General features: G+C 33.8%; 1 protein-coding gene across 1 annotated transcript; it reads right to left on the bottom strand.

Annotated features, from left to right (window-relative positions):
* Positions 1 to 1,450, bottom strand: LOC126611685 (ethylene-responsive transcription factor 3-like). The gene has a single exon (XM_050280061.1). It carries the CDS (start codon positions 1,113 to 1,115, stop codon positions 432 to 434), a length of 684 nt encoding a protein of 227 aa, XP_050136018.1. The 5' UTR covers positions 1,116 to 1,450; the 3' UTR covers positions 1 to 431.
* Between the last annotated feature and the right edge of the window lie 15,327 nt (positions 1,451 to 16,777).

The following is a 16,777-nucleotide window of genomic DNA, read 5'->3' as shown; positions in this document are numbered from 1 at the left end:
AAATGGAAAGCTTTTCTTTTTATCTAAATTCAGATAATGTTTTGTACAGAAAAAGGAAAAAGAAAACAAAGATGGGAATGGAGGAATCTGATCGGAAGGGCAAAAACCCAGATCAGATCTAGTGCTTGCTGGGTAGCTGGGTAAACAAAGATCTAACATTAGCAGCTTCAACCATACAGAGAGAATATTCCAATACCCATCAAGTTGAGAAACCCAGATGCTATTCTACACCATAATATTCGAACATGGCAGAAAATTTAAATAAAAAAAACAAAATTAAAAAAAAAACTCAAATTCTTCTTCTTCTTCTCAACCACCAAGCATCAATTTTTTTTCCTTTTTTGTTTTTTGAAATTTTCCCGAGAAAATAAGGCAGAAAAAAAGCAAAAGGGAAAGGAAGAGGGGACCATTATTTGAGATCCATATTGTAATTAGAGGCACAAAGCGGTGGCTTGAAGATCGTAATCGTCGTCGCCGGATTTGAATAAATCGAGGCCGTCCATCGGCGGCGGCAGGTTGAGATCGAACGGCAGGGGCGAGATTCTCCGGAAGGACGACATCAGGACGCAATCATCGCCGTCGTCAACGACAGATGACGAGGAGTCGCAGTCGCTGTGGCAGTCCTCGGGGGAAACCGGGAGCACCGGTCTCCGCTGCGGCTGGGGGTCGGATGTGGGCCTAGGCCGGGGGCGGGGCCCACTGAAGGACTCGACGGTGCTGCTGAGACTGCTGGAGGTGGGCCGGCTGGCCTGGACGACATCGCAAACCGTGTCGTCTGGGTAGAGAGAAAGATGGGACGGAGGAGGTAGGTGGTGGTGGTTGTTGTCGTATTCGGCGGGGATAGGGAAATTAGTCTTGGCCTTGGGCCCCCGGAGGGACCGAGCGGCGGCGTCATATGCCCGGGCCGCGTCCTCGGCCGAGTCGAAGGTGCCGAGCCAGACCCGAGTCTTCTTCCACGGGTCTCTGATCTCGGCGGCGAATCGGCCCCACGGTCGCTTCCGCACGCCCCGGAATCTAATTTCCTGTACCGCCGCGGCCACCGCCGTCTTGGGCTTGCATAATTGGACTCCTGCTGCTGCTGCAGCAGCCGCAGTGGCTCTGCCTCCTCGCCGCATCTGGAATTTTGGAATTTGGAAAATGAAAATACAACAGGAGAGATGGTAGGTAGAGAGGGATAGAGGGTTGAAGATTGGGGGCTCTGTTTTCTCTCTCTTCTTCTTCTGCTACCACCTCCCTGAGGGGCTGAGGACGCCGGAGATTTTTATCGTTCAGAGGTGTTGTTCGATGGTCTTCCTCTCCATTATTTTGTTTTGGGCTCTCCTCCGATCACTTTCTAACAATCTCTCTCTCCTCTCTCTCTCTCTCTCTCTCTCTCTTGTTGGTATTGTTGCTGGTTTTCTTTCCCTTCTTCTGCTTCTTTCGCTGTTTGTTATCATTTCTTCGCCTTTTTTATTCTTTCGGAACGCGGAAAAAGAAGATGGTTGTTTTCGGAATGACCAAAACGCCATTCCTTCCCTCCCTCCACTTACAATACGTGGATTTTATTCTTTTTTTGGCTCTTTCCCTCTTTTATTTATTTATTTTTTTCAACTAATTGCTTTTCATTTTTTTTCTTTTTCACTCCTATTAGGTAGTAGAAAAATAAGACTACATTGATACAATGAGAAGATTTTAGATACAAGTGTTATACTTTTTCTTTATTCCAATAGTTTAAGTAAACTATTTGTTCCTACTTTTAGATTTAATTTTTTGGTTATAATCTCCGTTATGTCAAAATTAAAACGAAAATAGTAAGTTTCTGGCGTACATAATGATTCAACTAATTCGATATGACCACGTGGTTTGGCTCCTATTTTATTTGCATAACACGTGTATAGTTCAGTGTTATCATTTTTTTTATTTCATTAATTTATAATAAAAATGAATCGGTGGAATATAAACAAAAGAGATTTGATTTTTCTGTTATAATGTACGTTGTGTCAAAATTAAATTGAAAATAGTAAGTTTCTGACGTACGTAATGATTCAACTAATTCAATATGAACACGTTGTTCAGCTCCTATTCTATTTGCATAACACGTGTATAGTTATGCGTTATCATTTTGTCATTTCATCAATTTATAGGAGTAAAATAAAAATGAATCGGTGTCACATAAATAAAAGACTTATTAATTGATTTGCCCCATGAAACTGTCATTTAGTCTCACTCTACCTCTTGAAATTGGTTTCATTTTACTTTGCCCCATTTTGTATCATTTAGTCTCAATTTACTCCATTTTCATTCATTTCGTCAAATAGCTGTTAAATGAAAAGGTAGTATGGACATGTTATTTTTTGTACAACTCTTTGCCTCCAACTTGCATGCTAAAAAAATTCTGATTCCATTTTCGATAACTCTAATTCAAACCCCCTTAAGTCTCTCTTGCAGATTGGTGTGGAGCTGTAGTTGCAGTTGTTGGCAAAAGCAAACAATGGGTTGTGTTTCAAAATCTAATTCAAGCCACTCATTAATCCAACAGCTACAACTACAACTCTGTATCAATCCTTAAGAAAGAGAGACAAGGTTTGAATTATAGTTATTAAAAATTGGGTCGAAAATAAATGTCCATACTATCCTTTAATTTAGCATTTATTTGATAGAATGGACAAAAATTGGGTGAACTAAGAATAAGTAAGACAAAAATGACAATTTCATAGGACAAAGTGAGACAAAACCAATTTTTAGAAGGTAAAGCGAGACTAAATAGCAATTTTAGGGGCAAATTAATTAATAAGCCTAAATAAAATATGTGAATATTTTTAAAATCCTACCATAAAATAAGGGCTCAAAAAACTTATTTATTGATATACCACAAAAAATTTAGGGAACTATTATGAACTCTTCAAAAATCTCATTCTACACTCCTCACAAGTGTATTTTATCTTTTTAATTATATAAAGTTTTGAGTGCAAAATAAGATTTTGAAATGCCAATAACAATTCTCAAATGTTATTAATATAATGTAATACAATAATAGTCATATCTTTCAAAATGTATTACAAAATTTCATTAAAGATGAAATAAACTAATATCTTATTAGAGCATCTATAATCATGCTCTTTATTTTATAACAAATTTTAGCTTGTTGCTAGCTCATTATGAAGTTTAGCCCACTCTTTGTAGATAATATCGTTTGTTAAAAAAACAAATCGTACTTCAACCATACTCCATATTTTGGAGAATCATAATGACTATGTGTCAATAATTAGCAAATAAAAATTATTTATTTATTTAAAATAACAAAACAATGACCATCCAAGCTCATTTCTCCATTCCTATACTCAGGAGCTTCTCGATGAATGCCTATCTTAGAAGGTGGATATAGAACATGATTTGAGTTTATTTTCTTCCTCATTTCTCTTTTTAAACCCATTTAATGAACTCATTAGAGATGCTCTTAATCTTTTCATCCATATTTGTTTTCGCTAGACACTTTATTCAAATGAATAAGTATCATAAGGAGTACATTGGAAAAAAAAATTCTTCTGTACTCCAAAGTACTTGATACTTCTAGGTATTTTAACGTTAGATTTTAATTTTTGTATTTTTAAATAAAGATCTAACAATTAAAACAGTAACTAATTCAGAGCCGTTAAGAAAGTCTCATACTTTGGATAACGGGAACGATCGGGTCACACAACTAAACATAAAAATCATGAGGAAAAACATAATTTTAATTAAAGATTCACTGTCAAAGACAAGTTGATAGTTTAAATTAATTATATGAACACGGAGGTTTAATTCTGTTGTAGGTTTTTCAAATGCAACAATGAATAGGTGAGAAGTTTAAGTTTTTATTTTGTAGGTGGGTATTAAAAATCTACCAACAGGATCCTCTCTAGATACTTTTGGTGAGGATTCTGGAAATCCGTAAATTGTGTCCGTTCATCGTATATTGTGCAGTCAGTTTTTATCAAGTACTGTTTGTATTTAATTTTAAATAAAAATATTTAAAATGATTCATAACCGCATGATATACAATAAACGGATATAATTCACGGATTCCTGGAATCCTCAACGAGGATCCAAATTCAAAAATCTACACTAATGGCATACTAATCATCACTAGATTCACTAAATTGTCAAAATTAGTAACCTCTCCAAAGAAAGTATGACATTCACATACATAGACCAACAATTGTCAAAAAATAGTAATATGGCTATAAATATAAATATATATATAAGCGGTCTATTTTTTGTTTCTAGACTTCTTCGACCCTTTATATATATATATATATATATATATATATATATATATATATATATATATATATATATATATATATATATATATATAAGCGGTCTATTTTTGTTTCTAGACTTCTTCGACCCTTTATTTGTGTTGGTGCACGGAAGTTGGAAAAGTTCTAATTGAAGTTTTGTTATTTGATTATTTTCAATTTAATCTATAGGCCAGTTGAAAATTAAAAATTGTGTATAAACGATAAAAAAACAGTGTGTAAATAGTACTACCCAAAGCATAATTATGCAATCAAATGGTTTTTTATTTTTTGGGACAACTTCTTGTTTTTTTACATTCATAAAATTTATGAGAGCCATGATGACAGTATTTCAATCCCATCACACGACACCAAGTTTTTGACAATTTCATATGACACTGTGTAAATAGATTTGAGATATGTATGTTCTTTCCCGTGACACTTAATAATCTTGTATTTCAAGGTTTAAAACTTTAAAGCCCTTGGCGTGTCACCCCTTTACTCTTACACGGATAACATATTGGATTTGTTTGAAAATACTTTTAAAGTGATTGAAGATGTTTTTGGTAAAAATATTTTTGAATTTTAAAAAGCACTTGCATCTTTACTTAGAATTGATTCCAAAGATATTTTTACGAAAAACACTTTTCATTTTTTAAAATATTTCCAAATAAGTCCGTTATTGTTGAAGGCATTATGTTATAACAAAATTTTCATGTAACTTACACCTCATGGCTTATTACCCTGATTCCTGATTCCTCATGGCATATTCAGTTATTCCCCCAATTAACTACTACTCAAGCAGACAATATAGGAGTAGGTTTGCACTTGAAGGTTTTATTTTTTCTTTTGTTAACTCTCAATCACAGCATAATATTTGATTAAATTAAACATTTTTTTATTATTTATAACTTTAGCTTTCGTTTGAATATTAAAATAATTATTGTTCATTAAATTATTAAATATTTATTTGTCCGTCGCAAGGGGAGGCAAAATATGCCATAATATTTAATTTCTCCCCGAAAGAAAAATAATAATTCAAAAGTGAGGAGGGCACTTTTGTCATTAAATATCAATACTGAGTTATATGGATTTAGTTACATAGACCACCGACCAAGCCCCAACACCGTAATGGGCTCTGGGGTCCCACTCTGAACGTTTGCTTGAACCATTTTGAGACCATCGGCTCTGGGGTCCCACAGCTCTTCTCTCACCGTCAGAATTTATTTTTTTCTTTTCTTATAGCTAATTGTAAAGGTAATTTAGTAATAAATCAATGAAAATTTTACTATTAATTATATAGAATTAAGGACCTAAGATCCTCTAACTTATTGAAAATGTCATATTCGTCAAGCTTCAGTTAAATTTTTGTTAAATAAGGTTTACTTTGTATCCAAAATCAATAGAAGCTCACAGAAGCATGACCTCCACCAACTATCGATCACCAATCACCCCTATCAGGCTATCACCTCCAACCCCAATACACAACCACCAACTCCACCCTACAACTCAAGGTCACTCCAACACATGAGCAAAACAAATATGCTATAGCAACTGAGAGTGGTCAAGAAATGTATCCACTTCACATCATCATCCGCATGGAACTTTACCATAGGTTTTGAAGTACTGGAAATAGAAACACATTCAATCTTGTAGGTGGTGGCCTCTATTCGATCGGGTTGTTCTTTCTCCTTTATTATCAAGATTATGATGGTGATAAATCAATATCAGCCTAAGTTCTTTCTCCCCTCTTCTGAGTCTTTCTCCCCAATCACCTTATCAAATTTGACTCACCTTAGGACTTAATAGTTTCCAACCACCAAGTAGGCAACCAAAGCTTTAAATACTAGTATAAAGGTTGGGATGAAGTTCCAATGGTCGTAGGTTGAGCTTGGAAGGAGTTTGATATTTCCCGAGCTTTATTTTTGTTTTTCATTTTATTTGTGAATTTTTCTATTTTTTATTTTTCATCTTCATGTCTTTTTTTATTTTTTTCTATTATCATTATTTGTATCCAAGTATGCTTAAAAGTGGGATTCATTATTGCCACATGACATAATAGAAAAATTAATTGGGGCCTAACGGATGTGATATTTTCAATAGGCTAGGTATTTGTTTGGAATGTTTCAAAAGGTTGAGACCAATTTGGAATGACACTAAAATGTTGTGGTTTTTGGTACTTAATCCAATTATATATCAATGGCATGTTTTTGTCTTAGACATAACTAATATATATTAAGCCAATGATGAAAGCCATATAGACTTTAGGTCATTATAAAAAATGAAAACTAATGAAAAGGGCTTGAAAACTTTGAGTTTTAATGATAAGGACAAAATAAAGGGTAAAGTGAATAGTACTAGGATTGACTTTTTAGTGTAAAAATATGGTTTTTCGTTAAAGTGAACAGTACCGAGTGCTTTTCGTTAAAGTTCCATAAAAATTTAGAACTCGATTGTTCTATACTTTTTTCTCACTCGTGCCCTTTGTTTACATGAAATAGTGCTCAACCCAAGGGTAGGTTCTCAAAAAGAAGTCATCTTAGCGATTCTCTATTTAAGCTCAATGGTCAGTTGAGTTTGGTTAGATGCTGTAAATGAAATAATGAAAAAGTTTACTTATGTTTTTTTTTCCCTTAAGCATCAAAATGGTTACTGGATAAGAGTGGGGTTGGCTAAAATCCCAATACATGGGAAACATATAGAACACCCTAGGTGGGAATTGTGGAGCAAAAAATAATTCCAAAATTCTTGGAGGCGACACATGAACTTTTAACCAATAAAGACAAGCTTGTCCTCATTAAATGGGTAGGGCATATTTATATTCCCACACGCAGCTTAGCATTCCTAAAAGTGCAGTTAACAGATTATGACTACTCAAGGCTCATCTACTCATGGCGTGGAAAAGTCGAAGGCATTAAAGATAAGATTAATTACTAAATTTTATCTTTAATACATACCTAATTGAATACCAACTATATCAAGTAAGGAATCCCTATCCCATCATTATTTCAAGATATTATCTCTTAATTAATATGTTGGAGATAGCATTTCCTTATGCATCATACGGTTGACATAATTTGGCCAATGCGAGGTCGCCATGTGCAAAGCAAAACACTACACTATGGCCAGCCAATACCTCCTATAAATACCATTATCAATTCCATATTTTGGTAAGCTTTTCGCTATACAGAAAACCCTAAACACTCACTCTATTCAGAGTTACTGACTAGGGCATTAGAGATCCATTGGCCAAACCTTCCCCCCACCCCCCAACCTTGTGGGCGCGTGAGGCTTTGGTTTTTGATCAAATATGTTGATTGTTTTGTAAGTACAATTTCATCAAGACTGAATATGGCAGAAATTTACTACCACATCAATGTCCCAGAGGTGTTACAAATATAACATGCTGATGATAGAGCATTTAGTTTTGTATCACTATTTTTTGAGAATTTGAATTTCGATTTGAGAATTCGGAGAATATATTATATTTGAGAATTCGGCAGAAGCCCACCGAATATAGTAGTCCAGTTCGGCAGATAGCCAACGAACTGAGCAGCATAGTACAATAGAAGCCTACTGAGTAGAACAACCTAGTTTGGACAGGCAATACCAAGCAAAGTAGCCCAGTTCGGCCAGGCTATATCCAATAGAACAATGTAGTTTCTCTTCTCTTTAATCCTACAGGGTTTGTTCCACCTCTTTTGAATATCCAAGAGGTAAGTATTTTAAATACTAACACAACTAATCCTGATATTGATGTAAATACTTATAAACTGCTAGCAAGACAAAATTGTGGTGTGCTACCTCACAGGTTCTCTCTGGATGGAAATGTCAAGTATCCAATTGCTAATTACGTATCATGTGAGCACTGTTCACCAGAACGTATGTAAATGGTAAATTATATGGAATCAATTAAAATTCCAACTCAAGTAGAAGAAGCTATATGATACAAGCTATGAATGAAGAGATGTCAGCCTTGCTAAAAATAAAACGTGGAAGATAGTGTAGTTACCAAAAGAAAATGAGCATGTTGGTTGTCGTGTAGTGTTTACAATCAAGTACAAGACTGATGGATCAATTGATACATACAAAGTAAGGTTAGTGGCTAAAAGCGTACGCTCAAATGTATGGTATAGATTACCAATAAACCTTTTCTCCGGTAGCAAAGATGAATATTGTACTTGTTTTAATTTCCTTAGCTACAAATATGGATTGGCTTCTTAAACAGTTTGATGTGAAGAATGCGCTCCTTTATCGAAACTTGGAAGAGGAAATGTATATTGTCTTTCCACCAGGTTATGGTGCGAGTAGTAATACAGAAGTTTGCAAGTTACGTAAGTCTCTTTATGGACTTAAGCAATCGCCTCATGGTTGGTTTGACATGTTTACTCAAGAAATGAAGAAATACGAGCATCACAAGAGTTATTCATATCACACTTTGTTTATAAAACGTAGGCTTGGTAAATTGATTGCTCTAAGTATTTATGTGGATGATTTGATTATTACAAGGAATGATTCATAAGAAACCCAGAAGTTATAGATAAATGTTGCACTTGTGGATACTCCTATATTAGTAAAGCATCACTTGGGTATTTACCCGTATTTACCCAATCAAGTTCCCATTGATAGGGGTAGATATCAAAGACTTTTGGGCAGATTAATTTATTTATCTCATACTCGGCCTGACATTGCATATACTATAAGTTTTGTGAGTCAATTTAAGTACAATGCGATTTTTGAAAGTCTGCACCCGGTAAGTAAATATTTTATGGAAAACATGGGCATCTAAGGTGTAGGGGTTTACAAATGCATATTGGACTAACAATGTTACTGATAGACATTCTACATATGAGTATTTTATATTTGTTGGAGGTAATTTTGTTTCGTGACATAGTAAGAAGCAGAAACTGGTGTCATGGATTATGTTGGAGCTACGTATAAAGATATGGAACAAGGAATATGTGAACTCTTTTGGTCGAGTAAACTTTTAAGATGTCTTGGTTTTGAACCAAAGAAGGTTATGAAGTTATACTGTGACAATAAAGTTGTAATGGAAATAGTAGATAATCTGGTACAACATGATCAAACAAAGCATGTGGAGGTTCATCAACACTTTGTCAAGGAAAATCTTGAAAGAAATATTGTGTCTATACCGTTTGTGAATTCAGAGGAGCAGCTGACTGATGTTCTTACTCATGGAGTATCTAATAAAGTTTTTCAGGTATACCCACTTGAGGATGAATGTTGATTTGAGTCTTAAATTGTAAATATTTTAGGAGTCATATTTAGATAGGATTAGGATTTGTAATCTCTTGTATTTAATTTCCATGTCCTTGTAATTATATTCCTTAAAGAATAAGGCTTTTGTGCCTATATATAATAAGCTCTGGAGGATAAATAAAGTAACGAAGTATTCAACGTATTTCTTTTATGTTTTACTACTTAATTTTAAAATTAAGCAAATTTTTTATGAAAAAAAAAATAATACTAAACTAAGCCTAAGTCATACTATTCATCATAGAAATTAAAAAAATTAAACATAATCTTAGTTTAGCAATTTTAATCATGATCTAGTTGTATAAAGATATTGGGTTATGTGATTGTGTGTGGTGCCACTGCCAGCCTTAATTGGAAATAACAATGTCCAAGTTAAAAATACATGCATAGCTTAGCGTGCCAACAAGATCTTCTTTGGATCTTTTTGGTGAAGATTTGAAGAATCTGTAAATTGTGTCTATTTATCGTACATAGTGCGATCATTTTTTGTCAGATAATATTTATATTTAATTTTAAATAAAAATATATAAAATAATTTTTAATCCCACGATGTACAATAAATTGATATGATTTACAAATTTCAAGAATCTTCACAAAGATGATCCGGTTAGAATCCGATTCCTTTGGGTGGACGTTCAAGTTTATGCTTTACTAATTTACTATTTTATGTTTTAACCCTTGATATAATCACTGCTGCAATCAGACAAATCATATGCGTCTGCTACAATCACACTAATCAAGAGTCAAGACACGAAAATAAGAACCAGGACCACCCGTTTCCCGGTTAAAACGAGTGCCACACAAAATACAAAACCGTGACGGTCTTCTCCGAGCCACGGCTAACGCCAACCGACAGCTGTAGATGCCATCCTCCCTTTCTCCGGTGCCTTAAATCTACTAGCCAATCCCGTAGCTACACCTGTCTCTATTTGTACCTAATTGCCAAATTGGTCCAAAAAAACTAAGGCTTTTGACTTTAACCCTGTTTTGCTCGAGGCATAACGGACAATGTTCTCATAACTGGATATCGACACGTGTCTGTATGTTAAGAATTTTCTTATGTTTTATTTTAGGGATGTGATATCCACACACCCCATTTTACTTCTCTCACACCTTTTTAATTTTCGACCGTTGGATCAGATGAATTAAAGAAGATCAAATGACAGAAATTAACAAGAGGTGTGGGAGAAGTAAAAAGAGGTGTGTGGATAACATACTCCTTTATTTTACAATATTCATAATAATATGTTGAACGTCAAAAAAATATTTCGAAAGTTGCTACAAGCTCATTACATCATTGTCATCATCTCTACATGGTACATACTTTTTTAATTTTTAAACAAACAATATTATTTATAATAAGAGAGAGGGTGAATTTAGTTTCACAATAAGTTAGTGATAATTTGGTTCAAATTTATTTTTGACAAGAATTGAACCCAAGACATCTCACTTACTAGTGAAAAGAAATACTATAAAACCACAGTATTAAATGACCATCTCTACATATTTAAAACCTCACTTTTGAATTCTAAAATTAAAAATTGCCCTAAACCCTATTTTAATTTGTATTTAGCTTGGAATATTCATAATAAATTCATTTTACGTTAGAAAATATTTCAAAAGTTGTTATGAACTCGTTGTGACATTGGTGTTGTCCCAACATCTCTAGAACCTCATTTTTAGTTTGTGAAAATAAAATTAGTTGTTTAAACTTGAATCACTTACATACAAATAAGTATTTTCATAACTTAATGAAACTTGCTCGCTATATAACGCTTCTCTCTACTATTAATTGCAAATTTACTTTATGAAAACCTATTTTCGGGATTTATGTTATAGGCAACATCGCAACGAGTTTATAGAATTTTTCAAAATATTTTTCTAACGTAAAATGAATTTATTATAAAATATGACGATAATAACATGTGGCAGACTGCTATATAGATAGCTATCGGTGGGACTCAATGAAAACCTCTCATTTTCTGTCACATGTATGTTCTTATAGTTTATAGATTTTTTTTTAATGTTTGGGATATTTTTTGTGAGATTTCAGTGAGTTAATCAACTCTTCCCATAGAAAATTAGATGAAGCTCACACGCTTTGTGTGTGTGTAAATATAAAATTTTTGAAAAGAAACAAAATATATGGAAAAAAAGAGAAGTTGGAGAGAAATGTGTGTGAGAGAGAGAATGTAATTTTTTTAAGGGAACTTTAACGAAAAGCACCCGGTACTGTTCATTTTAACGAAAAACCACATTTTTACACTAAAAAGTCAATCCTGGTACTATTCACTTTACCCTTTATTTTGTCCTTATCATTAAAACTCAAAGTTTTCAAGCCCTTTTCATTAGTTTTCGTTTTTTTAATCTTAGTTTATTATTTAGAAGTTTATTGATTTTAAATATTTGATACATGAAGTTTTTTTTCGTTCTAGAGTGTTAGTTATAATTTTGGAACATCGTTAAGTTTTCTGTTAGAATCTCTGTTAACTGATGACGTGTTGCCTATATAGACAATGATTGAGTGTCATGTAGATATTAAAAAATTAAAAATTAAAAAATTAAAAAAAACTAATGACGTGTCGCCGACACCAGACCGCCGTCCATGCCGGCGTTCACGGCAGGGACATGCGCAGGAGCGTCGCCGGAGATCGATGTGCAGTCGGGGCACTCCCACTGGAGAGTGGCGGCCAGGGACTCGGGCTTAGCCAAGAGGCAGGTAGCATAACAGGGGGTCACGCAGGTCTTGAAGGTAAGCTTCTCGGTGTCGGGCGGAGTCGCCTTGCAGAACATGCAGACGCCGTCTCCGTCGCAGGGAAGCTTGCTAATCTTTCCTCATTTCTCTTTCCGTGGCCGCTGCCCACCCCACCTATCACTCACCCACTTCTCAAAACTATCTCCCCGGTGAATTTGCGTCCGCCATCGTCATCACTCCCTGCCTCGCTTTCAGCATTGCCTGCTCCATCACCGGGAGTTTGTTCCACTCTGGCTTCCATGCGCACGGTACCCGTGACCCACCAAAAGCCCTGGGTTTCATCTCTGCAAAATATAAACCTTTTTCTCTACAAAAAATTGGGGAAAAACAAATCTTTTTCCATCTGTTTGTTTTTTCTAATTTTGGGAATCGACATCGAAAAAATAAATTGAACGAGGTGCATTCAATTGAGAATTTGAGAGACTTTAACGAATCTATAGATTTTTATAGGGTTTAATTAATTTTTAGAGATTTCATATAAAATTTTGATTCAATTCCCTCGAAATCTAATGGGTAGAAGTGAGATTTGTTAATGCTTAAAATACACTACAAAATCTTTCTAATTCTTTCTAATTTCTCAACTTTTTCAAATTCTTTAAAATCAATTTCTAATTGAATACACATAGAATGTTATAAATTTCTTTAAAATTTTAATTGAATACATCCGGATTTCTAAGGATTTTAATAAACTATCTTAAAATTCTAATTGAATACACATTTAATTTCAGAGAATCATTTAAAATTCTGATTGAATACCTCTAGATTCATTAAAAGAATTAAAATATCTCAAAATCTCAATTGAATACACTCCGTTTAATTTATATAAAATTGAAGAAATCATATTGGGGTTTTGGTTTGGCGGGAGCAGAATCGAGTAAATGTGCGATGAGGGCTGGTGGTTTTAAGAGGGAGTTGAAGATCTTGGAGTTGTGAGGGGAGGGAGAAGCCATGGCTGAGTTTTGGGTGGGCGCAGAGGAGAGGAGAGGAGAGAAGAGAGAAGGATGAGGGTGGTGGGTAGGATAGGCCCAGATTTTTTTTTTAATTTTTTAATTTTTTTGAGTTTTTAAATATCCACGTGGTGTTCAATTATTGTCTATGTATCAGTTAACATAGATTCTAATAGAAAACTTAACAGATGTATGAAAGTGTCTAAAATTATAATTTTAGGTACCACTCTGGGACGAAAAAAAATTTATGTATCAAATGTTAAAAACCAAGAAACTTCAAAATAGTAAACTAAAATTAACCATTTTTTAAAATTAAAGATACTGTAATGACATGTGGATGAGTTTTTTTAAAAAAGCAAATTTTTGTATGTGTACAAATTCTAGATTCTAAGTATCCAAAAGATAGTGGGCACAAGATCTGATGTTTTGGGAACATATCATCCAATTTGTTCAAATCCACAGAAAAAAAGGAGTTGGAGAATTAAAGATTTGCGGATAGATGCACTGATAATGGCTGGAATCGAAGTTTCTGTATTGAGCATACTAAACGAATTAGTAGGCGTGTGGGTAAAAATGAGCCTTAGTACTAATTTGATACTGAGGTGTTTTTATAAAAAGTGGGTATAAAAAAAATTGAGCTAAAAAATATGTTTGGTAAACACTTAAAAGCAGCTTATTTTCACAGTTTTAGATGAAAAAAAAAGTTGAAAACGTGAAGCAGCAGAAATGAGCTTATTCTCACAATACAGCAGAAGAAGTTTTTTTTCAAAGCATATCAATACCAAACCAACCCTTAGCAGCTCAATCACTAGAACTACATCTCACTCCCACTTTTGCGTATGAGTTGAATCTGAAACCTCCTCACACGAATACTAAAAGCCGTTAGACGAATTAGTTATGTGTAAGAAAAATAGTGAGTCTTAACTTAGAGCTAGAACACAACCGATTTCCATACTGTGACTCTAACTTCAGCATCTTTCAACTAAATAAAAACTAAATGTCGCTGAACAAACGTATTATGCGTTTAGTAAAATAAGAGTTATGCCTTGGGTAAAAATCTTGCGTGTACGTAAGATTGCAAACTTTCAAGCTTTAATACATCAATTGCCAGAATTGAAACCACATATACTAAAGTGGAACATTAAAAAAATATAGGAACATGAAATGCCTAATTTTGCTCAAATTGAGAATTATACTTAAATACATAGAACATGTAGAATATGTGTATGATTTTTTTTTTCTTTCTAAACAAACGATATTATCTGTATTAAGGAAGTCAGGGAGTAGGTCTTGGTCTCATAATAAGCTAGTAGAATATGGTTCAAATTTATCTTCAACAAGAATCAAATTTAAAATCTTTCACTTACTTATAAAAAAGAATATAACAAGATCATAATACTAAGCGATAACAGTCCTACGAAACTTGACGTCTTTCTGCTTTATATTTCCAATTGGTGCATGAATAGGTTCCCTATCGTGTCAAATTGTTAAAGGGCCACGGTACAAGGAAGACAATACATCTTAACTCAGTACATTTCTAGTTGAGAATTAAGTCGCTTTTATGTGTCATTAGAGGTAAGTCCTAGCTGTAATAACTTTCCACCCACGAAAAATAATTCAGAGAATACCTTTTTGCTGCTCAGGTTCTAATGTCAGATGGACAAATGTAGAACTGGATGCGTCTACGATTACATGAGCAAACCATCGTCTAACAAATCAGATTATGCAATTACAGTTTATTTGGTGGTGCAAGTTGCTCTTAATAATCATTTTTTAAGCCTTTTTGTTTTGGCATGTTGAGATTTGCTTTTAAAATCTTGGCAATGCAAACTTTGGCATGTCTGGAGAAAAAAGAATTTGTGGCAGACAGTTTAGCAACCCATAATATTGATTTAGATTTAGGTCATTTTTATTTTGATACTCCATAAATGGGGGTAAGACTAGCCGACATTCACCTCTCCCAGACCCTGCGTAAAGCGGGAGCCTTGTGCACTGGGTACGACGACTCCTTATTCTTGTTCAGTTAGTTGTATTTATGAAGATCAACTTGAGATGTCTGGTTCTAAGGCCATTTCCAACTAATGGCTGGCCAGAGGGCTCGTTTTAGCCCTCTGGCCCTCCAAGATCCTCAAATATATTAATATTTTAATGAACAGTACAATGCCATATTTGCCTCCGTCTCCAACCGAGGGCCAGAGGGCCATAAGGTCAAATATAATTTATTTTAGGGAACTTTAACGAAAAGCTCCCGGTACTGTTTACTTTAACGAAAAACCACATTTTTACACTAAAAAGTCAATCCTGGTACTATTCACTTTACCCTTTATTTTGTCCTTATCATTAAAACTCAAAGTTTCCAAACACTTTTCATTAGTTTTCCTTTTATTTTAAGTATTGTTTAATGTTGTTTCCTATTACTTAATTTAATTTAATGTTGTATAATGGCTTAGGAAGTTATAGGAAAAAATATATAATTTAAAAAAAATATGAAACAAATTTTGTGAAATAGAAGTTATAGGAAAAAAATAGAATTTAAAATAAAATGAAACAAATTTTGGGAAATAGAAGTTATAGGAAAAAATAATAATTTAAAATAAAATGAAACAAATTTTGTGAAATATAAGTTATAGGAAAAAATGGAATTTAAAAAAAATATGAAACAAATTTTGTAAAATAAAAGTTATAGGAAAAAATAGAAGTTATATGAAAAATTTTGTAAATAAAAAATAATAAAACTGTAAAAAAAAAAAATTCAAATGCAACGGCTAGTCAGCTAGACGTTGCATTTGAATTTTTTCTTAAGAAATCCTGTCGGTTAACCAACAGTAATACATTAATATTAAGTAATAGAAATGTATTCCTGTTGGTTATAATCGACAGGATTTCCGACTAAAAAAATTCTGGCCAGCCCGGGGCTGGCTGGAAGTGGCCAGCCCTCTAGCCTTTTGGCCCTTTCCGATTCTGTGGGACCTTCTCAGATTCCACAGCCCTCTAGTCTAGCCCTCGGTTAAAGACGATTTTCGGGCTATTTTCTATCCTTTGGCCCTCTGGACCCTTCGGTTGGAGATGGCCTAAAGTTATTGTTGAATAAATTTGTTTGGGTTCTTCCTTTTTAGCCCCGTTTTTCAACAAAAAAAAATCCAACTAATATAATATCAATAAAATTCAACTTTTCTCATTTTCTAAATAAATAGTATCATGGGTCATTGTGTTTTTATTGTCACACTCCCAAATTAAGATATAAAAAAAAAAAACTAACGAAAATTCTAAAAAAACTTTCATTCAAATGAAAAGCCATTTTTAAAGGTATAGTGAATAGTACCAGGAAAAGGTATAAATGTGGTTTTTCGATAAAAGTGAACAGTACCGAAAGTGTTTTGTTAAAACTTCAAAAAAAAAAAGCCTTAATACTAAGTCTTGAAACTTGAAAGTATTCATTAGCTCATTTCTACTTACATGCAAAATTAGCCTGAGTGATGAACTTTCTAATAATAGGTGTAATTCTCATTTTATCAACTTCATATCTAAAACTTCATATC

This window comes from Malus sylvestris, chromosome 17, assembly GCF_916048215.2.
Source record: "Malus sylvestris chromosome 17, drMalSylv7.2, whole genome shotgun sequence".
In the NCBI taxonomy this organism is placed as follows: Eukaryota; Viridiplantae; Streptophyta; class Magnoliopsida; order Rosales; family Rosaceae; genus Malus; species Malus sylvestris.
The sequence above is the reverse complement of the archived record's forward strand: the minus strand, read 5'-3'. Positions and strand labels throughout refer to the sequence as shown.

What these genes read in the sequence shown, in the direction of transcription:
- LOC126611685 (XM_050280061.1), bottom strand. Translation starts at nt 1,115, where the DNA reads ATGCGGCGAGGAGGCAGAGCCACTGCGGCTGCTGCAGCAGCAGCAGGA.